This window comes from Lipophrys pholis (genome assembly GCF_963383615.2).
Source record: "Lipophrys pholis genome assembly, chromosome: 6".
In the NCBI taxonomy this organism is placed as follows: Eukaryota; Metazoa; Chordata; class Actinopteri; order Blenniiformes; family Blenniidae; genus Lipophrys; species Lipophrys pholis.
This window is the reverse complement of record NC_137629.1, coordinates 30,619,645-30,643,167: the sequence shown is the minus strand read 5'-3', so window position 1 is coordinate 30,643,167 and position 23,523 is coordinate 30,619,645. Positions and strand designations below refer to the sequence as shown.

Below are 23,523 nucleotides of genomic sequence, written 5' to 3'. Positions count from 1 at the left end.
AAAAACCCACACCTGACAGGAGGGAACAAAGATCATCATCTGAAATCCACTCTGGATGTTTTGTGGACTGACTTTTGCCTCCTCGGTGAAGAGAAGTGCAGAGTCGTCATGTCGTGGTTGGAGTGGCAGGTGGAGGCGGGGGGTGGAGGGGGGGGGTTTAAAGTGGCGAAATAATTTCCCAACCGTGTGAAGCAGAGTTGATTTGTCATGGAAAAAAAAAAAGCGCCACTTCAGCAGAAGTCAAGCTGGAGGCATTCGGCCGAGGCACTGAGGTCTGGCAGAGCTAAAGATCCGTGGTATTTCCCCCCCGTGTGTCTCAGGTATGGAGTCACAGCTTGGATTGATCATACAGATAACAGACAGCACAGAGAACATCAGAAGCATAAATTGCACAGAGGACACAGATAATGGAGACGGCGTAATTAGCATAGATAGCACAGAGAGTGTGGATGGTGCAGATCACGTAGATACCAAAAGAACGCAGACATAAATCAGGTCTGGTTATCAGGACAAGAAAGAAAACCCAAAACGGCATCATTTATCAGTAGAGAAGCGAATGTTGTGAAACGGCCACCTGCGTCATTTTGTAGGGTTGAAAGAAAAGAGACGGTTGAAGAGGAAAAGAAGCAGGTCGGTGATCGAACCTGCAACTCTGCAACACTGCCGTCCTGAAGGCTTCTACACCTTCAGGTTCTACGTCCAAGAAACATCCGGACTGGATTGACCAGATGGACATAGAACTTGAACAGCTGAGCTGTAAGTGTGTGTGTGTGTGTGTGTGTGTGTGTGTGTGTGTGTGTGTGTGTGTGTGTGTGTGTGTGTGTGTGTGTGTGTGTGTGTGTGTGTGTGTGTTCTGCTGTTACTCTCCACATTTCGGAGACGAGCATAAAAAAAAACATGATCAACAACATCCTATCTCCTCCTTTCCTCTCCTCTATTTGCCTTTTCGTGTCGCATAGCGCCTCCTGACTCCCACCACCTCCTCCTGCCAGCTCCTCCTTCTTACTCCACCTGATTCTATTGCCTCCTACTATCTCCTTCTGTTTCCTTAACCCTCCTTCCTCTTCCCCCCTCCTTCCTCTTCCCTCCTCCTCTTGTTGGATGGTTCAATTTCCTGAAACGGAGTTGATGAGTCGAGGGTTTGTCTGGGTGTTGTCGAGGTGAAAAATGAAAGCGGTGCGGGTTCACCTCCTCTCTGACCATATTTATAAAGAGCCAATCCTCCTCCTCGTCCTCCTCATCCTCCTCCTCCTCCTGGACACCAAGGTGAGAGCTGAGCCCGATAAGAGATCAGAGACCGTGCAGGACTACTAACAGCGAGAGTAGATTACCATGGACTTTTTTCCTCTGCCCCTGAGCCCAGGCAATAAAGACGAGCACGAGGAGGAAGAGGGGGGGAGGAGGAAGAGGAGGAAGCATCAAATAGCATGTGCGCCCCGGCACGAAGGAGGGAGGAAAGCGAGGAAGCGGAGCTGAGGGAGAACGGAGAGAGAGCCTAAAGAATCCCGGCGTGTTCTCCACCACTGTCTTCTGGACGAGCGCCACCTTCAGCCTCCACTCACCGTATGCTGTAGAGCACGTTGCCGTTCTTGGAGATGCGCAGCAGCTTGTTGTCGGTGGTCACCTCGTGGAAGTTGGCGCCCTTCTCGTTGGCGAAGAACAAGTCCGGCTTCCAGATGGAGTCCAACATGGACGGGTCCAGGTCCAAGGAGTCGTCGGGATACTCGCTGTAGGCCAACCGGGGGTCGTTCCACTGCTGCCGCAGGAAGATGTTCACTCTGTAGTCCTGCAGGGGGGAAGAGGAGGAAGAGGAGGAGGAGGAGGAGGAGGAGGAAGAGGAGGAGTTAGGCCTGAGGTTTAGACCGGCGTGGAACTGGTTTTAGACGGGTTCCACAATGTTTTCACACCGGTTCTGGGACTAGTATCAAACTAGTTTTGCACCAATTTGTGGCTCGTTTAGTAATACTTTTAAAATAGACCAGTTTTAGAGCAGTTGTACTCGTTTTGTACGAGTTTCATACCGGTCGTATTCATAGGAGTCATCTTGGAACAGTTTGGGACTTGTTGTGGACTAGTTTTAGACCAGCATGGGAGTAGGTTTGGGTCAGACGCAAAACAACGCGCAAGTAGTTTTTGACTAGCTTGGGATGAGTTTTAATCCAGTTGTACTGCTTTTAAACTGAGTTGTTAACCAGTATGGGTGGCTTGTGACTTGTTCTGGACTAGTTTTAAACCAGTAATGGACTAGGTTTAGATTAGATTTAGACCAGTATGTTACTAGACTTGGCCTAAACTTAGTCCAGTATTGGCCTTGTTTTGGACTAGATGTAAAAGAGCAGTTTTTATACCAGTTGGGATCAGTTTTAGACCGGTTATAAATCTTTTGGACCAGTTTCGTACTACTTGTAGACCAACACGGGAGTAGTTTGAGTTTTGGCTTGTTCTTGACTACTTTATTAGATAAACTACTTTGGGACAAAGTTTGGTCTAGAGTTAGACCAGTGTGGACAGAACTTAGACCAGTATTTAATAGGAGTCAGACCACTTTAAGACCCGTTAGGGACTAATTTTACAGCAGACTGTGGCTATATGACGACTCAAACAAATTTTAAAGCAGAGCTGAAAGTGATGTCGTTGGTACATTATTATTTGTGCGTTTAGAAGAAACCAGTGTTGACTACTTAGTTATAAGATAAACAAAGATAAAAAAAAACAACATAAAGTCTGTGATCCTGTGAATCAATATTTCCTCTTTTCCTCCACCTTCCTTTTGGTTTTGCCGGAGGCTGTGGTGTGTGTGTGTGTGTGTGTGTGTGTGTGTGTGTGTGTGTGTGTGTGTGTGTGTGCTCAGAGCTTCATGCCCACCATTAGATTACAGTGTAACTCTAAACCGCTTTGTGTATATTTGATGCCTGTACCACAGTACATTCGTATTTCCTCTAATGCCCCTCCCCCCCACCCCCCCCATACGTCTCTGTAAAAGCTCTGTGCCGTCCGATCGATGCCGGCTGATATTAACTGCAGCCTCTCGTTGCTTCGTGTTCCCCCTCCACCGCAGGAGGAGTCTTTATCCAGCGCGCGGTGACATTTCACTCCACCCTCAATCTCCCTAATTGTCACTTATCCTCGGAGTGGTGAGCTGCGTTTCTGCGGCCGTGATTAGGCGGCGGGAACATGCCTCGCCGGGTGGCATTTGAAGATTGGCCGCGGTGCCGCACGTGTACGGTCGGCCGGCGTTTATCACGGTTTATCTGCACAAACATCTCACGGGAAACTAACGCCGCTGACCTTTCTACTCTTCGGCTCGGCGACGTGACGGAGGAGCCGGCGGCGGCTCACGCTGACATCATCAGTCAGGGACGCGCCCGCGGTTTGACGCCGGCAGCAGCGACGGGGCGGGAGATCCACTCAGAACAAACACTGGTTCAGTAGTGAGAGCTGCGCTCACCGTTCTTCTAATTAAACCTGCACGTTACTTTAAAATGTTCCAACTGAACACAGCAGAAAATTACTCTTTAGTTTAAATTCATCACATATACATGTTGGCAGAAGCTGTTTGAAATGCTTCCAAAGAAGGGAAAGAGAAAATGTCTCTCAGAGGCGAAAACTCCTCAATGTCTTACTCTTGTAGCTTCGTGGTGCGTTCAGGGACTCCCATGATTACCTTCACCAAGGAAAGTTGGGTGAGAAGGTGATGAAAATATAAACTTTTCTCTTTCATGTATGTGTATTTATTTATCTATTTATCTATTTATTAGTTTGTATGTATGTATGTATGTATTTTGTCATAAAATCTTCATCCAAGGACCAATCGATACGATTTTGGGACGTTATCGACTAACCGTTTCCGAATAAATCCCAAAAAACTGTGAAACTGTGAAAGAATGTCCGTGTCATCTCCTTTCATCTCATCACACGCGATTTACGTGACGTGTTTTTTCCAGGATTCTGATTGGCTGTCATGGCTTCATGCATCTCGTTACACTGCCCCCTACCGGTCTGGCTGCTTGTAGTAGCTCTGAACCAGGCGTATATGCGGGTCTGTATCGATGAAGATTTGTTTTGTAAACGTAGAGGGCGAAATATCATTTTTATCTAAAAGAAACGGGTAAACAAGGCCTCAGTCAGTGTGAAATACGAGTTTGCGCTTTTCGACTGAATCTATGCCCCGAACTAATCTGAGCCGCTCTGCTTCCAGTTCTTAAGATCCGACCCACTCGGCTCGAGTCGACTCTCGGCCCGGCGCCAGCGACTCTCTCAGCGATCCAACTCAAAGCAGCTACTCTGCTCTGCTTCCCGCAACGCTGCCTCGGGCCGCCCGCCGGCTAACACTCCCCTGGAGACTCACTCGATTCCACAACTCAACTCAGAAGACTCACTCGAATCAGCGATTCCTTTACGGAGGACTCGTCCACAGCCTCGCTCCTGGAATCCACCTCGGCTACGTCAGCCACAGTCGAGACTTGGTTCTGACTCACTCGCTTGCTTTCTGCGCCTGAGCCTCAGTCTGCGCTCCGCAACAGTTTTAAACAAAACATATTTATAATTTGGGTTCAATTAAGTTGGTTTGAAATCATCTTCAGCACAAATAAAAAATTATGAGTTTTTTTAATATTTAAAGTCACAAAAAACTCCAACGACACCTCGTTGATGTCAGATTTTTGAACTTCCACATATGATGTTTGTCTCTAGTTTGTGGTATTTCCTGGTTCAGAGGAAGCGTTTCTCTCATATCATTTCTATAGACGAGCCATTAAACCTTTTGTGCATTGGTCACATTTCCCAGCTTCTTTTTGTCGTCCGTGTGTGTCTGCATCACTCCACTGCCCCGCCTCCTCTCTGGAATCACCATAGCAACCGGTGTCGGCAGCCGATTGGCTGATTGGATCAGTGCAATACCCCCTCCATGTGGAGGTTTGTGATTGGCCGACGGCGTTCGTAAAACTGAGACTCTCGAGAGGTAAAGTCTCCATATTAAACTCTCCTATCTCCACGGTTTAGCTCCACAACGCAGTGACCAGGCAGCGTCTCCGAGCCGATATCAAACCATTAGCGGAGGAGCTGCTGTACTTTGCACAACGCGGCACTCGGTTCAGCTCGTATTAAACTCAGGCGGGAAACCACGCATGACGGAGCGCGCTCCTTCTCCTTGTCCTCTCCTTCCTCCATCTACAGCAGCCACATTCCAACTCCAAGCCTGTCACAACATCTGGCGGGACGTTGCTCAGGTCCGAGCAGGAGGCCACGGAGGAATCTCACACACATTATGGCGACGCGTCGTCTCACACACACACATACATACGGATGGACGTCAAGTCAATTTACTGAGAGTGCACCAAACAAATGTGACCGTGGATTACGAGGGATTTTAATAAACCGGACCACCTTCAACACATCAACTCCATCAAACCTGGAAAGAATAATTAATCTACATCTGAAATTTGATCGAGTTTTTTTCAAATCAGCAGATATGGTCAGTAAAACTCATATTTATATACTAAACTTTTGCCTCAAGGTAATTTTCACAGACTGGTTTTAGTGTAAATTTAATTAAGTTGAGAAGTAAAAACAAATGTAGACGGCAAAGAACATTCTTCTCTTCAGATTTTTAGAATAGCTGTGAACATATATCAGAAACCAGTCCAAGTCCAGTCCAAAAACCATTTAAAAATCAGAAACTTGTACTACAACAGGTGAATAATCAGCGCAGAACCTTTTCAGGAAACCAACTATAAAAACAGAAACCAATCTTATAGGCTACTACAATTAAAATCAGTCAGAAACCAGTTTAATCTAAATCTGGTAACGAGCCTAAAATCAATCATAAATGTCTGAAAATAAGTAAAATATCTGTCTACATCTAGTTCTGAAATCAGTCAGAAACCAGCCAACATCACATCCAGAACTCCGTCTGGACTCTACTTTCAATCACTGAAACTGGTTAACTAGTGTAAACCTGAAATCTAAACCAAGTCTTAGCGACGTACAGAAAATCATTTACACCGTGATACCGTCCACTGACTGTTATAAACACACATCACTTGTTACAGACTCCATGTGGCTTAGTGTCATATAAAAACCTGCACTCCTGATCCCAATCGTATCTTTATTACACTGGAGTGAGTATGAATACTATAGGTACTTCTTGTACTTTCATGTTTTGATTTTTACTTCAATTCTTGGAGGTTTAACGATTTAAAAGAACATTTAACAGAGAACGTTCGTCACCACTGTTCCTGATGTGATTCATCATCTAAAGACTCGTCTTAAACAAAAGAGGCTGAGTGTTCGATTCAGAGAGGACTGATCGATGTGTGCGTGTGTGTGTGTGTGTGCGCGTGTGTGTGTGTGTGTGTGTGTGTGTGTGTGTGTGTGTGTGTGTGTGTGTGTGAGTGTGTGTGTGTAGAGGAGAACACAGTGATGGAGGGAGCGCTGAAAGAGGAATAAAGCCGTGTACCGCGGGGACTTCAACAAGCACTGCGCCATTCCACCGACTCCATCTATCACTGAGCTGCGCAGTGTGTGTGTGTGTGTGTGTGTGTGTGTGTGTGTGTGTGTGTGTGTGTGTGTGTGTGTGTGTGTGTGTGTGTGTGTGTGTGTGTGTGTGCGTGAGACCCTCCTAGTAGGGTGAGTAAATGTGGGAATTGACTTCATGGTTAGCCTTTTTTGTTAGTTACGGGTAAACAATAGAAAATGCTAATACTTAGAAAGACACGTACAGTTTGTGTGCGTGTGTTTGTGTGTGTGTGTGTGTGTTTGTGTGCCAGATTAATTGTCAATGATATAATCAAATTAATACAATTATTTATGCACTTACTTTTTTTTATCTGCCTACACAGACACCAGACGGTTCTGTGAATGTGCCAAATACTCTGAAAATACCAATAATATACCCTCAAATGATTAATAAGCATATTCCCTCAAATACTCCTAATATACTAACAAAATAGTGCTGATGTATCATTAGAAGTCAAAAAAGCACTCAGAATTAAAAAAAATTAAACCATCGAAAACACACACAAATACTTACAGAATACTACCAATGATTTCAAAGATACCCTGGAAAATACTTACTAAAGCACTCTGAAAGTACTCCCAGTATTAAAAACATTAAGAAAATGCCTACAAAATAACGCAAAAATATTCAGAAAATACCTGCAAGAAACTTTGAAATGACTCATATAATCCTCCCAATATACTGAACCCCCCCCCCTCCAAATATTAGTCACAACATAGTCTAAAAGCATAATCCCAAATGTTTAAAAATACCATAAATATCCATAATATATTCTCAAATGTCTAAAAAAATAAAACTCTTAATAAACTCAGAACATTTTTCTTTCCTGATTTTGCTCGTCGTTTATCCATGTTGTTCTTTTCGCTGTGCCCCTCCGCCTCTGGCTCACATTTTGTCCTTGTTTGCCCCACATTCTCACTTCCTGCTCTTTTCTTTTTGCCCCTCCCTTCCTCCATCCCCTCTTGGGATGCGAACGGATTTTGCCCCAGCAGGACACACCGGAGCTTCTCGAGGAGACGGACTGGTAGAAAGATGTAAGACCAACTGACTGTTTTCATTCCCCTTCAACACAGCGTCCCGACTTTTTCGGGGAATTTTGTTTTTTCCCAATTATTTTATTTCTTTACAAGGCGACCTATAAATGATGGTCAAAATGTTACAATTTGGAGAAATTAAGTACAGTTAGCAAGGTAACCAAATAGCCGCAACGCGACTAGTCCGGTAATACCACTTTGGTCCACTAGATGGTACGCTGAGTCCCTCTACAACTCTTTCTGTATTTAGTCCAACAAGAGAACAAGAAGAAGCAGATTCAGGGCGCGTTCACATTCCCCTGTTTGATCCGGACCAGAGTTCTATTCAGGGAAAAAAAAACTTTCGTCTGGGCGACGAGAAATCTCCTACGAACTCTGAACCGGAGGTAACAAGTGATCTCTGGTCCCCTTTAAATGCGGGGTCTCGGTTCGTTTACAAACGATCTTTCTAGCGGGTGGGCTGAGAAAACGGGGGGAAGAGGACGTGACTTGGTGCGCAGTGCATTCTTTGTAGTAAACAAAGAAAGCTAACCGTGCGAATCAGAGGAAGCAGACGCATGGAGGTAAAGTTGGAAAATATTTCGCGGGGCAGACGTGAAGTAGTGAGGAAGAAGTAGAGAGGAAGACTCATTGATATCTGGTCTGAAGACTATACTGTATATCGCAGTTGTTTGTAGCTACTCATCAGCCACGAGCTAACTAGCCTCGCCTCCATGAGCTAAAGCGGCGGGACTTCCTCTTTTGGTCCGGACCAATCAATGAGCCAGGATTCTTCTTTACTTCCTCTCTGCTCAGTGTTTGGGGCGACAGCGCCCCCAAACGAGCAGCTGTTGTAATTGCGTGACGTTTTCCCGACGGTTTGGTCCGCTCTCAAAAGTAAATGTGAACACCACTTCAAGCAACCCCCCCCCCCCCCCCCCCCCCCCCGACTATCTGAATGCGAAGCCCCTCAGACCCCATGATATCCAGGAATTGAACCACGGCGGCTCACTGCTGCCACCCAGTGTACAGATGTGGTATTAAATAAATCCTACACACTAGCACCTTTAAAGAAATGATGAGCCTTTGCTGTCAGTTCAGAGAATTCGGTGTGTTTTTGTTTTGTCAACTCACACTGACATTAAAGCTCAATTTGCTGACTTTCATGTCCTCTGCGCTGCCCGAGGCCCTTGGAGGCCCCTGCTGCGGCCCTGCAGAGGCTTCATGCTACTGACAGAAGCTCATATCTTATTGGTGGATCACACACACACACACACACACACACACACACACACACACACACACACACACACACACACACACACACACACACACACACACACACACACACACACACACACTCGGGAGTCCTGCTGCTCTGTGAAGGTTGGTGCCTCTGTTGTATTTCCTTTAATGGATTTTCTCTGTAATGAATGAGCGTGAATTTTCAGCCGTGTTGTTATGTAAATGTGGGCGAGAGTGATGCGCTCCTTCAGATGAAGTGTTGCGAATGGGAACGAGCTCAATGAGGCGGAGAGATTTCCACACACTCGCAGGCCAGAAGGCTTTTTAATTCGCAAAAGGAAATAACATTCAAACTGAGGACGGACGGACGGAATAGAAACGCGGCCGTCGCCTCCATCAATTGCATTTTTATTTATTTATTTTTTTGAAGAGAAAACTACGTGAGCTGAAAGACGTGCCGGGTCTCCAGTAGTTGCTTAACCACCCGAGTCCAAGTCGAGACACAAGACAAGGTCAGAGATGGAGAGATGGAAGGGAAAGAGGAGACTCACCATTGTTGTTTCGGCGATGGACCCAAAACTGTTGATGAAAATGTTGCAGGTTACGTTTACCGGCGGCCCTGCAGACAGGAAACACAGGAGACAGAGAGGAAACAAGAGAGGAAACAGACAGGACGCAGACAGGAAATAGATAGAAAAGACAGGCAGGAAACAGTCACGAAACAGGAAATGGACAGGAAACAGAAAGGAAGCCGGTAGGAAACAGTCAAAAAACACGGAACACAATGGAAACAGGCGACCGACGTTAAAAAAGAAGAAACGCGGACAAAACACAGAGGACATAAAGAAGAAACAAGTAAAGGAAAGAAAATGGATAAAAACAAACATTTAGCAAACAGGAGAAACGGCAAAAACACGAGGAACAGAAAGGAAGACACACATGAATTGGAAAGGAGAGACGGGAAATAGACAGGAGAGCAACACACAAGTACATAAAGGAAACAAACAGGAAACGGAAGAAAGTGGGAGGAAACAAAACGTAAAACAGGGAGGAAGTAGTCAGGGTGGAAGGAAAGTAGAGACAGGAAACAGACACGACACCAAACATTGAGGCCAGAGACAGGAAAACAGAGGAGACAAAGGGGGGAAACAGGAAACAGAGAGAAAAACACAAGGGAAATAGGGTGGAGACAGACAGGAAATTGGGGGACACAGGGAAGAGGGGGGGGTGTGGGAGGAAACAAAGAGGAAAAGGGAGAAAGCAGAGAGGAGAGGTTAGAGATTGCCTCAAAACAATCACGGACAAAGAAAAAAAGGAGCAGATAGTAAAATTCAGTTTCAAACAGCAAACGGAACAAATCCTGTGGAAAAACAGTGAGTTGAATGACAAACAGTAAAACCCAGTGTTCATCCGTCACAACCATCAATGCATTCACATATATTTGTATCACACCAGCCCTTTAAAAGACATAACACAAAGAAAGTAAAGCAAGCTTTAAAGGCGTTTTCATAAACAGTGGATTTGTGTCTTCTTGGCTCTGACACGGTGGGGCTTTGTTAAATCCATAAAAACCTGATTGATTCTCCTGCTTCTCAGATTGGACAACAAAAACTTGTTAATGAGAAAAAAAAAAAAACCCGCTCTGGAGGAAACGGCGTCTGAATAGTTGCTGTGATTGATTCAGAGGCCATATTGACGTCTTTAAATCCCTCCTGGTCACAGAATCACGTCTCTTCAAATGACTTGAAAACTTTTTCTTTTTTTTAAATGTAAAACCACCTTGTTTTATTTCCCCTGTTAAGCATTTAAAGCCTGGAGCTTCTTTTGTCTTCCATTTCTAATGGATTCAATCACGGTCACCAGTGCTGTGCAGCTCGACAATATACAGACGCAGACACGTCTTAGAAAGGGAAGTTGACTGCAATTTGAACACGCTAATGCTAATTAGAGCTGTTATGCATACAAGCTAATGCTAGTTACATTGAGATTCTTTATTGTTGCTCTCAGGAGGACGGAGTTAGTTCTGGATTATTGGGCCATTTCTCCGGTAAACAGGAGTTCAGTCAATGGGATCAGAAAACGGTAATGCTAAAGCTAACAGGGAGCAGGACACAGAGAAGCAGCTACAGCAACAACGTTGAAGTCGCTTCCTCTTCCAAATCTCAATAACTGACTAACGTGGGCTAAACTTCAAGTACAGATACTACGATTGTAGTCTAATGTTAATACCACAGTGAAATATCTTTGATGTTGAGTTCAGAGAAATAGTAACAGAGCCGTTAATCACTGGGTACGATAGCCTCGGATAATGTTAATGCTAAAGCTAACTGTGAGCCGAGCAAAGAATGGCAGTTTGTTAACGTCCATGTTAATGCTAACAGTAGACACAATGAACAGGGTAGAGAAAGAGACGGCTATAGCTAATGCCAACGGTAGGAGCGACACAGCGGGGTTTGGTAATGCTAATGCTAATGGTGGGCCCAGTGAGAGACAGCAGCTCCACAACTGTCTTTAACTACAACCTAAATAACAAACCGACTGACTTGGTAACTGCATCTGAGTTATTCACATTAATAAAGTAATATATTACTAACTAGCTACCAATAAAACTAGTAGTCACATTTATTAATGACTGAAAATCTAAGAGCTTAAAAAAAAACCACAGTTTATTTTGCCAATTTTTTTTGAGGTTTTTTTGAGGCATTCTAAAATGATTTGAAAGATGATTAGATGTGCTGTTTGAAAATATACCTGCTATACATTTTGTTTTCTCTAAACTCAGACTGTCATTTCCAGGAAACCAACTCCAAAACACATTCATTTTCTTAAAGGGACTAATGAAGCATCTGCTTGTATTTGTTTACTCGTATGTTAATAGTCTTATTAAGAAGTACTCTCTATTCACTAGCTGTTTAAAAGTACAACAGTTTTCATCACTGTGGGGCCTCTCTCAATCTAAAAAAGGCCAGATTGTTGTGATGTGGGTTATAAATGCACTGTATTTAAATTAAGTTAACATGGGCTGAAATCGAATAATAATGAAGACCCCACCTAAGAAATTTACCACCACTGATGATAAATCTAATCACTCAGTGAGTCGGTCTGAAAAAGGTTGTTTAAAATCATCAAGGTCATCGACGTGGTGTTGCGTTGTGAGCTGAAGTAACTTTCAGGATACTGACATCGCAGAGATTAAAGCCGAGTGGAGGTGATGAGCGACCGCAGGAAGTAAACAAAGAGAGAGCAAGTGTCCGGTGGCGTGCAGGAGGATCCAAACAGCTGGTAAATACAAACAGCAGCGTCCGACTACCAGGAAGTTTAGTGCAGAGTCACCGGCAGGAGAGTTCAAGCGTCTCATTACGACTTCAGAAAACTACAAACGGAAAATAAGAATAAAAAATCAATGTCCCCGTGCCTCTGAGGGCTGAAAAGCACCGTCGATCAAACTCGAACAGCATCAATAAACCTGCAGAGTCATTTCTAAGGAGGACATGGCGACCGGAGCTGTCCGCCCTCGCGAGGGTGCTTTCAGACCGGTCAGTGAAGGTGAGAGTAAACAGCTCTCAGCCCGCCATTGATTCACTGTATTATGAGGTAGTACAAACACAAATGTGATTAGACGGCGGCGGCGAGCAGCTCAGCCAAGCAGAGAGTCTGACTCTCATCTGTTTAAGGAGCAGAGGACACAGTTTTCTGTCTGAGCCAAACCTCCCGGTTTCATCCTCCAGAAGCTCTTTCAGTTGTTTCTAAAAGTCAAACAAGACATTACTAATTTTAGACGCTACGCTCCACGCTGCTGAAGAACCTTCACGGTGATTCGAGACAGGCTGATAATATTTATATTTTTAGACTTGAAACACGTCTTTTGTCGGACTTTTATAACATTTTATGGATTTATATTTATATCCGATCTCCGGCTCTTAATTCCGAGTTTAGCACTATTTGATTTTTTTTTTTTTATTCACAAGGTTATGAAAGGTGGCATATAAAATAGTTTGACTGATTTTCACTGCAGCGAAATTACAACTCAAAGTCTCTGATAATGCGACAGAAAACATTCTGGGTGATTGGTCTTCCTCACAGTGTCATCCAATCAGAAATGTTCTCACAGTCAGACAGAGGTTCTCCAATCGGCCATTTAGCTGCTGACTCCGGTTGCTATGGTAATTCCAGACGAAAGAAATCAAGGAAGCGCAAGACTACATGACTACAAACATGGAGGATAGCAGTACAGCTACATGACTACAAACATGGAGGATAGTATGACAAACATGGAGGCTAGGACAATGTACAGGACTACAAACATGGACGATAACATGCAGCTACAGAACTATAGACATGTGGGATATGACAAACTACAAAACTATGAACATGTAGGTTTTGAGATGATTTTTTTTGGGAAACACCACATCAGCAATCTTTATTCCTCTTTTGAAGTTGAATATTTTCAACTCAAACTTTGATGGATTTTCGACTTCCTGCGATCACTTAGCACAGTTTTGTGACTTTTCTCACTTTTCTCGACCATAAATAAATCACTGTTTTGTCATACATAAAAAAAGTGGAAGTCAGAGCTCCAAAGAGTTGAAAAACCCAGATTTTTTTTTTCCTTTCTGAGATAAAGAAGCTCAGACTCTTCAGGTATCCGGGACTTTTTATTTGCATTCTGTATTCAGCTTCATTCTCTTTCAGCGGCGGTGGAACAAACCCGTTTCATCATCGCTCAGCTTCATCTGTGCTCACTTTAATATCTCTAACTTTTTTTTCCCCTCCTCTCGACTTTACATCCTCATTTTCTCGTGCCGATCCTGTGAGTAATCTGTTGTTTGTTCTAATTAGATCCTCCACATGTACATCACGTAGGATCCATCGCCTCCGGCTGGCTTTAATGATCCTTCCTCCCTCTTTACCCAACATCTATAACTCTGTGACTCCACTGTGTGTGTGTGTGTGTGTGATGATATTCTCCCCAGTGGCCTCTAGCAGTCCTTAGACTGTGACAAGGAGAGTAATTGGCCATCAAAATAATCCAGACCCCTTCCTTCATTCCCAGCTCGCCTCCGGCAACTGGAATTAGATGTCCATTTTAGCCGGGGACATTAAACACAAACCCTGTGTGCATGTTACATGCATGTGTGTGTACGTGTGTGTCAGTGTGTGTGTGAGAGAGAGAGAGAGCGAGAGAGAGAGAGTATTCATCCATGTCTGTGCATGTATTAGTGTGTGTGTGCGCGCGAGCATGTGATTGAAATATAGCTGTAATTGAGCTGTTTAGCCTTATTAAAATGATAAATTGTAATCTTGTGCTTTTAAAAAAAAAAAAAAAACCTCCTCTACCACATATGGTGAAGCGAGGAATGGTTTCAATGTAATCTGATTACAGAGGAGGCGACAGTCGGTTCCCACATGCAGCAGATCCACAGTCCAAAGGGACGCCAGTGCTGAGAGATTCATAAAAAGAGGTTTCCTTGAGTGTCTCGGCTTCAGAGTTCGTTGTCGTCACAAACGAAGGCCAGCTCTGATTTGTCACACATGGATGAGAAACACTAAATGGTTTTGAAATTGTGATTCCCCCCCCCATACTCATGTTCACAATAGAATTTAAATTCATTTTAACTTGATTGTTAAACATGAATAATTCAAATAAGTTGTGTGACAGTTTGCAGCCGTCAGGAATCTGTAAATGTGCAGCTGTGAACCAAGTATTCTGACATCTGTTGGTGTGGAAATGAAATCAGGAAGACATTTTCTTTGGCAGATGACACCACTTTTTAAATGTTCCACATCTGAGGACGATGTAGACTTCAATTTTCCACAGTCCCCGGTGATTATGTTGACAATATCGACAGATGGTATTCAGTTCAAACATTCATGTACAATGGAGTGCAAGGGTACAACTGTGGCTAAAAGAAATGAACAATCCCTGAAAAGTTTGTGAAATGTTTGAATGTAATCCATCCATCCAGTTTCTCACTTAAACTGTCACACGGATTATTTATCTATGTTGGTATTATCCCTGTAAAATATGAAGCAAATCCCAGGTGCTGACGGTAAAAAGTTCCCAGGCCAAACAAAGAAGTACAACAATGTGTCATCAGCATAAAGGTGAATTATTCAGTAACAGAAAACAGTCAAGCAGTCAAGACTTGGTAAAAGTAGAACTGTGGACAACCAATATTGATGATTAAAACCATTTAATAGTGTGAAATAATACCTGACAAATCCCTTAATAGTTCCAATTGAATGAAAGTTTGCAGTATCAGCAACATTTGTTTGAAAAGCCAGGAGATCAGAGAAACTGCTCAAGGCACAAATGTAATACTTTTGCTCCATAGTCATTTGGTATGTTGACAATATGTTTACCATTGTATATTTAAAAAGACAATTACTCAAACAATTTATAAAATTTCAGTGGCCGGACAGCCAGATGACAGCTGTACGTCATCTGCATCTGTTACTTCATACTTGTTTGCTGCGGGTTTCGAGCCTTGAGATCACATAAACGCCACCAAATATAAAGTTAAAACCTTGCACATACGTTGGTGGATATTTTAGTGTTATTTCTACAAAATATGAAACTAATACAGTACGTCTATAGACATAATTCAGGAGACTTGTCAGTTAAGGAAAAGAAAATACAAATGCATCTTCTGCTAAGAGGGTTTGTCTTTGTTTATATTTTCATCGACTTTGCGAGTTAATTTACAGTTTTTTCTAATGATTTAACTTCATGTAACATTGCTCACAAGTTTGAGAATATTGAGATTGGAAAATGCAGAGTGGCAAAACATGTGTCTTGTGGGAATTGGCTTTTGAGTTTCAGTAGATATTTGTCTCCTTGGATTTTCCAAATTCCCACAGAAACGACTGAAGTCTGTATTCAGTCGTATCTGTGTGGACTCTAGAGACCTGGCCAGCTTTAAGAGAGTTATACTAGTCATATTTTATTCATAATCATGGTTGCTATCTATTTTCCGAGAACAATATGAAATGGGCCATATTTAACCTGGTTGCACCTCCTCTGTACCCAGACATCTGTTGTTTCATCAGATTTGGAGAACTGAAAGTGTAACTAAGCTAAGGTGTTTTTTGTTTTTTTTAATAATAAACACAATAATATCCTCTACAGCAGTATTTCTTAAAGTTGTTATTGGGTTATACCCCCTGGAAACATATTGAGCTCTCCAATTCCCAACACTACGATCAAACTGAACATACTGACAGCGGCTAACTCGGTTAGATATGGACAGCTTGGAAAGGCAACATGTCTTCTTCTTATTATTTTTATTTTATTTTTTTCATTTAGTTTAGTGAAATTCATCGTTATTTAATGACTTTTTTGCTGTGTGTATATCTTCTGCAAATAAAGTAATATAAAATCTCTCTCTTCTCCTACTCCTCCTCCTCCTTATCTGAATGTCCAGCAGCCAGACTGTCCGGCATCATAACAGACGGACTCTAGCAATGTACTGCACCTCTTTGTCAATCATAAACACAACAAGCCAGATCATGGAGAATAACAGAAGTTTTTCACCCTATATAAAAGAAACCACTCATTTGAAGTATTCATTTTGTGTTTTATATCTTATTTTACGTTTTGTACTCGGCATGGCACAACATATCACAACACCGACGTCATCACGTCATTAACTTAATTCTGATATAAGTTGTATATTGTAAACAATCTGTCGGTAAACACAAAACAAATGCACATATAACCGCTGCCCACCTCAAAACAACATGCGCCATCTGTCTTGTCACAGCCACGAAGATAACGCTGTTTTCTTTACAAGCTTTTCCCAAACTGTGCACCGCCGTGTGACAGTGCAGATCATTCGGCCTCACCAACTGCACACCAGAGTATTTCCTTTTACTTCAGATACACAGTAAGACCCCATTATCACACTAACTCAAGTCTCTGCGGTTGTTAAATCGTCAGCGGGATGTAGGTGAACAAGGGGAACCGGTTCATGGCAGGTACTTTAGATGCCATCCAGTTCCTGCATCACTTCACAAAACCATAAACCCCCCCCCCCCCCCCCCCCCCCCCACACACACACACACGGCAGTTCACACTTAAACTGTTAAAGTGGCTCACGTTTGCAATGGTAACACGCAGGCCCGCTACTTCGGAATCGTGGCGTCATGTGTAAGGGGGAGGGGCGGGTGTGCTCGAGGAGGGAGACCAAGCAGAGAATAAAGTACAGTTTGGTGATAAAAGTAATTTTCAAATATCTCATGATTTCGCTCCACACGCCACTGAAGGGAGCTCATGTACTGTTCCACTGGTGAAAGTGATTGATAGTAAGTTAACCTGTTCTCACAATGAACAGCTGTAATGAGACCATCTACTGAATTAAAACCTGCACATTACTGTCATCGTTATATTAGAAATACATGATAAATCATTCATTTGATGTATGAGCCTTCGCAGGCTATGAGAGGGAGTCTCACTTTGAGATAAATGCACTCCTTGTGATGGTAAATAATTGTAAATAGTAAATAATCTCTTCTTCTGGACCAACCGGCCCTCTCAGTTTGATGCGTGAAGACTCGGGTCTGCCAGCACCGGCAGCTCTGACACGTCTGAGTGCATCAGAGGGTTTATCCCTAAACCGGCTGGCATTACATTATCACCGTGTTTTCTTTCCGAGAGGCTTTTCAGGCCTAACCGGAGTCCTCTGACACGCTTCCTCTGCATCCCGGCTTTGTTCCAAATCCCTCCTTCAAAGCACCGCTGCCTCTCTGCACGGCTGCGCCGAGGCAAAGGCCTGGGATATCACAGTTTGTCTTTACCCGGCGTCCCTCACAACGCGGGAGGCAAAGCATAAAGAAACAGGAGGAGGAGGAAGAGGAGAAGCTAATACAATCTGTAAACCTTCCCTCCTCTTTTTCCTCCTCAGCAACAGTCCAGGGCAGCAGAGAAGCGGAGAGACACTTTGTTTTATGGCTTTCCAGTAAAGATAGAAGACGAGGACGCAGCAGAAAAGAGACGGAGGAGAGGAAGAAGCAGCAGCTCATTAAGTGTCAGGGCGGACGGGGCGAGGGTGAGTCACAGTCTACCCCGCCCTCCTCCCTCGGCGTGGACCGTCGCTCCAGTTTATGAGAGGATCCTTCAATTACGTAACGCAGCGCTCAGTATTCCTGATGAATGAAACCAAGATTCCTCCATTAAGGCCTTTTGTCGCGAGTCTCCGAGGGACGTTTTCTCAGTCTGCTGGAAGACCATCAGCAACACGACGGCCATCAGGACATAATGAGTCCCTGATTTCAGATAAAAGCTTCTGCCTCGGATTCAGCTCAAACATAGTTCAACTGCATTGTTAACAATCACTTTAGACACTTAATGTTGTACCTATAAAAAGGCTGCAAACTGCCTCTCTGATTTGTGATTGGCCGAAATACTACAGTGAACCCAAACACTACCTTAAAAATATATAGCACAGGGCAGTTTCCCGTTATTGGCGATCTAGAGTCTGGGAAGTGTCTTGTTCTGAATTTTATAATAAACGATGGCACCAGCAGTGGTTCTGAAGTGTTTGTTTGGGTCATAAACACTCAGATCCGGTTTTACATGCATGTCTCTCCTTGGTGTTGGACTAAATGATTCCTTTGCTGGTCTTCCTGGTGAGTTCAGACCTGATGCGGTCTGGTTTCATGGATTCACTGATGTTTGAACTGGTTTCTTTCTGGTCTGCGGGCAGAGTTTAGACTGGGTAGAGGGGGTTTGCAGATTGGCTTGTTTGTACCCGGTGTCAGGACTGAGGTTCAGAAGAGTCTTCAGACTGCTTTGGACTGTCCATGTCTGCCGGCCGTCCGTCCATCAAGGTCCAGACATTTCTGTCTCTCGCAGCTTCCTCCAGCTCTCATTGAGGGATCCCAAGTGGCTCCCAGACCAAACCAGAGATATAGTCTCTCCAGTGAGTCCTGGACCGACCTCGGGGCCTCCTCCCAGTTGGAAGTGCCTGGTGGACCTCTAAATGGAGGCCACCAGGGGGCGTCCGGACCAGATGAACCACCTAAACTGGTTCCTCTCAATGAGCTCCTCACTCTGTCATGAAGAGTGACGCCTGCCACCCTGCGGGGAAAACTCATTTCACCCACTCGTACGTGCGATTGCATTGTTTGGTTCATGACCATAGGTGAGGGTGGGGGTGTCGACCGAGCGGTAAACAGAGAGCTTTGTTCTCAGCTCCCTCTTCACCACGGCAGTGCGCTGCAGCGACTGCATTACTGCAGCCGCCTGTCCCAATCTGTGGCCGATCTCGCGACGCCGCTTCTCATTTACACTTCAACAGCAGTTTTTGTGGACTGGATTTATTCCGAGTGCCACTTTGTTCAAGACAGTATTTCAGAAAAAGAAGAAACCGGAGACCTGAAATGTTACAGACTGGGCTGTCGGTACTTTGACATCATTAAAACCTTGAGATGTGACCAGTAGCTCCAAACAGGAGCTCGTTGGACAGTTTTCAGTTAAAACATCCCAGTCATGGCTCTGCAGAGAGTCTGTGTTCCCTTTAAAAACTCAGAGACCTGCTGTGCGGGGCTTGTTTTCAGGCTGCTGAGTGTTGTGTTTGCCGCTGATGATCATGTTCTCATTTTTCACGGCCAAGTCGAGCTGACAGAGAGAGGACAGCGCGGGCTGGTTATCCAGGAAGTGGATGGCTCTAAATAGAGATGCTATGAAGATGACAGGCTGATAAACCTGCCAGCAGAGTGCCTGTAATTGGTTTTTTAATGATTAATAGCGGGGCCCGTTTTCTTCTGGGAGCTTTAGTCCAGACTCATAGAAACATTTCATCTTTGAAAGTGTAAAATACGATGCGTGGACTCTGAACGTGACCCTGTGGGACGCCTCCGCTGTCGTCTCTGACGGAGGAACACAGTTACAGAACACATGGAAGGAACTTTGTCTCTTTAGTGTCACTAAAAGCCAAAAATAAAGCAATTTCTGCTGCAAAAGAGGTCCAGAATGTCGAGGCTTGCCTGTACTCCTGTAAACATGGTGGAAAATACGAGAAGGAAAGTCATTTACTTTGTCCTACATCACATTTAACGACTACTTTGTTCACCATATTAACGACTTTGTTTAGTACAAAGTTTTACTGGTTCCTGACTCGGTTTCCACTTGATCTGATGGTGGTTAGGACTCTAAGGCTCAGTCTGACTGGAGATTTTGACACTCAATTCCAATTTCTTTCTCTCTTTGCCTTATCGTTCACGCTGCATTTCAAATGTGACCTCCATTCGACTGAACGTTCGTGTGAATGTTATCCGACCCCAAAGTGACCCGCAGAAGAAGGCATGATTCACGCCGAGCATGCCGTTTAAGGAAGTAAATATAGATGTGGAGTCGCACACACTTGGCCGTTCAGACGAAGCTTCGCGTTGAAAGACATCACATATATATCTGATTTGGTACCACAACGTTCGCACTGTCGCAAAACGGAAACGCTTCTGGGCTGAGACTTGCTTATGGACTTATTCTAGACTGTATTTGGAGTCTTTTTGACTGGGCTTCAGATTTTATTCTTGCTGTTAGACAAGCTCTAGTCTATTATTGGGAAAGGGTTTCAGAATGGGTTTAATCTAGATTGTGGACTGGATTTAGTCCAGTTGCTCAACTTGGGTTCAGACTGGTTTTTAGACTGTGCTTTGACTTGATACTGGTCTGGATCCGGCTTTGAATTTGGACTGATTTTCAAGATGGGTTTACACTAGATTTCAAACTGGCCTTACTAAAGTCGTTTTTTGCATTCCGAATGTAAAACCGGAATGTAAGATGTTTTAGTCTCAGCTCAAAAAACACGGCAGCTCTTTCTGTTTCTGCATCTGACCTTCCCAGGATCCTTTGCAGCTCTGACTCCGGACTCTTGGACGGCAGCGTCCACACTCAGCAGGTCAGAGCGTGTGCACCGAAGGCCATATGTTAGCGTGGTACAGCAGGTGCAGGCAGACTGCAGGAGGCATGAAGTGGAGGCTCCTCGATGCGGCAAGGCTCAAGCTGGAAACCCGCAGCCTGAAGAATCTCTGAGCCGCTTCGAAAACGACACGAGTGTGGGAAAGGCAGATTTATTCAGCGAATATTGTACAAACACACCGAGGTCTCTGCACTCGAGGGGCAGATACAAAGGCTTTCATTCATCCCTACAGAAGGGAAAACAGCTCATTCAGTCACTCGCAGACTGGATTTGATGTATGAATACATTTGTTGTTACAAAATGAACTTCCAACAGTTTCTAAGCAATTGAAAAAAAAACAAAAAAAACACCCTGTGACCATCAATTTGTTTTGAGCTGAGTTTCCACTCAGATCCAACCTGACAAACATGAAGCTCCTGCTGCTTTCTGAATGGTCACAACGGGCCAAACCACTGCACGCCTTCAGCCACGGGCATCTGTTGTTCGAATCCCATCTGCCAACGCTGAACTCCCCGCAGAGAGGAAGAGACCCTCGTATGACCCACAGAGCGGAGCTGAAGGCAAGTGGCACGTCGATTCACGCCGAGGACAAGCCGAGTCGAGCCAAACCGAGCCAAGTAAGGCGGAGTTCAGAGTAAACTGAGCTGAACTAAGTCGAGGGAAAAACCAGGGTGACGTGTGGAGAGAAGCCAAGCTGAACCAGAAATGAGCCAAATGAGCTGAGCTAAAATCAGAGGGAAACCCAGCTGAGCTGAAGGCAACCCAGCTAATCGACCCGACTCGAGGCCAAACAAAACAAGGTAAACTGAACCGGGCCGAAGTGAGCCAAGTTGAGCTAAACAGAAAACACCTGACTCAGGAACAATTGAACCAAACTGAACTGACTCGAGCCGAGAGGACGTCTGTGCACATGGTAAAGACATGAAGGTGGAATTCTGAATTAATTTGATCAAACAAGGTGATCATAGCTTGAGCACTTCTGAATTCAACACATCGACAGCGTGCACTCGGATCAGACGCTTTTTTGACCAACTTGTTGGAATCGACAGCCCAGAAAGGCAATTCTTCAGAAACAGTGTAAGACGACTCTATATAGTGAAAATCCGTCGGAACTATATGCTGATTGTCACACAATTACCAGGTCGTTATTGAAAATGAGAACCAGTTTTCAACTAACTTCCCTGGTATGTTAAAGATGAAATAATAAAAACAAATAGACAATTTCAATATACAGTAGTTTATCGGTTTACCTGGACATGACGCGTCCTTCTCTGCCTCTGGTTGCTTGTCAGCCCTCAAAAACAAACATGAACCAATAAAATCTAGACGATTAGCGGCAGAGTAGGACGGATCACGGTTTCATCATCCTAGGGAAAAGAAATTAGTCAATCGGGCTCACAGTTTCTGCTGAGTGGTGCATCATGGGGGATTTGGAAGTTGGTGTACGCAATGCTGACTGAAAAACAAGTTTACTTATTTACACCATTGTGTGAAACCAAATGTGGAACGAGACTGACACCAGGTCTGAAAGTAGAACCGAAAGAGGTGAGAAACATTTACAATGTGCAGATCGAGTTATTGAGCTGACTTTCCTCGTCTGAGACGATCTGCCTCACTCCGCCGATGCTTCTCTCTGGAATCACCACGGCAACCGGAGCCAGCAGCTGATTGGCTGATTAAAAGAAAGCCTATCTCGGTCTAATATGAATCTAATATGCGAGGCGCTGGAATTGATTCCGGCTAACAATGGATGAAGGAGGTCGATTATCCAATAAAAGCCAGACAGTCACAAACGTTTAAAGTCAATAATTAGCCTCAAACACAAGAAAATCAAAATAGTCTGAAAACACAGAGGACGAACACAGATACTCGCATGGACTCGAACCCAGGGCCCCCTGACCGTGCTGACCGTTACACCACTGCACTAACTAGTATGACCTGATTGAATGAGAGGACGACCAATCAGACACTGACAGCTGCACTCAAATAGAAAACTGAGTTAATCTGATGAGTTCAGTAATAAATGTCTCTCCATATTCTCATTTGTCCAGGTGGGCGGCATCTCAAAGCAATTGGATCGGTATCATTAAATGCATTCTTCCAGCCCTGTATGTTGGATGTGTTCACGGTTCATCACATCTGAATTAGCCTCAGTGATTCATACGACAGGTTCATCAAAACCACCCCGCCGTTCTTCATTAACCCGATCTACTTCCTGTCTGCGTCGATTCAAACATGCTGAATAAAGTCAGTAAATTCAGTGGTGAGGGACGTATGAGAACTTGTGCTTCAACTAAAGGAAGACAATAGATTTAAAAAGTGAATCAACTTGTCTATATCTCCCTCTGCAGAGTAAACTCATTCAAACCTTCATCATCATCATCATCATTATCAGCATCATCAGAACCAATCAGCGAGGCCGAACCCATCAGTTCTCCTTGCCGACACCTCCATCTTCAAGCACGTCCCCCCACTGCAGGGACTAATGAAGCCACATAAATCACACGCACCCCGTGTTTCTACAAGCAGGAGGCTGTGTAGGTGGTGCGGCGGGGTGCGCTCCATTATCGGACCTTGAGAGGGAGGTGAGGAGCAGCTTTCTGCTCTCCTGAGCCTCAATTAACTCTCTCATGTCCTCATTTTCAGTCTGCAGTCCGGGAGGACAGTCCTCCCCCCCCTCAGCAGGGAGGTCCGGGCCCATGGAGACGCTGCACCGAGTGGAGGAGGATGAACACTGCATAATGACTTTACAACAAAAGACATTATATTAAGTTTGCTTCTTTCATTATTCACTTTGATCAAATGAGGCATAAGTTCATCACTTTTT

General features: G+C 44.3%; 1 protein-coding gene across 3 annotated transcripts in view; it reads right to left on the bottom strand.

The window, feature by feature from the left end:
• The window catches only part of glra1 (glycine receptor, alpha 1), a gene marked incomplete at both ends in the record, with an annotated part of 106,866 nt that overhangs the window by 21,881 nt on the left and 61,462 nt on the right, over positions 1-23,523 (bottom strand). For all 3 annotated transcript variants that reach the window (XM_080466371.1, XM_080466370.1, XM_080466372.1), the window contains 2 exons: positions 1,563-1,786; positions 9,327-9,394. In XM_080466371.1, the coding sequence (XP_080322497.1) occupies positions 1,563-1,786; positions 9,327-9,394 (292 nt within the window). The remainder of the gene's footprint in view (positions 1-1,562; positions 1,787-9,326; positions 9,395-23,523) is intronic.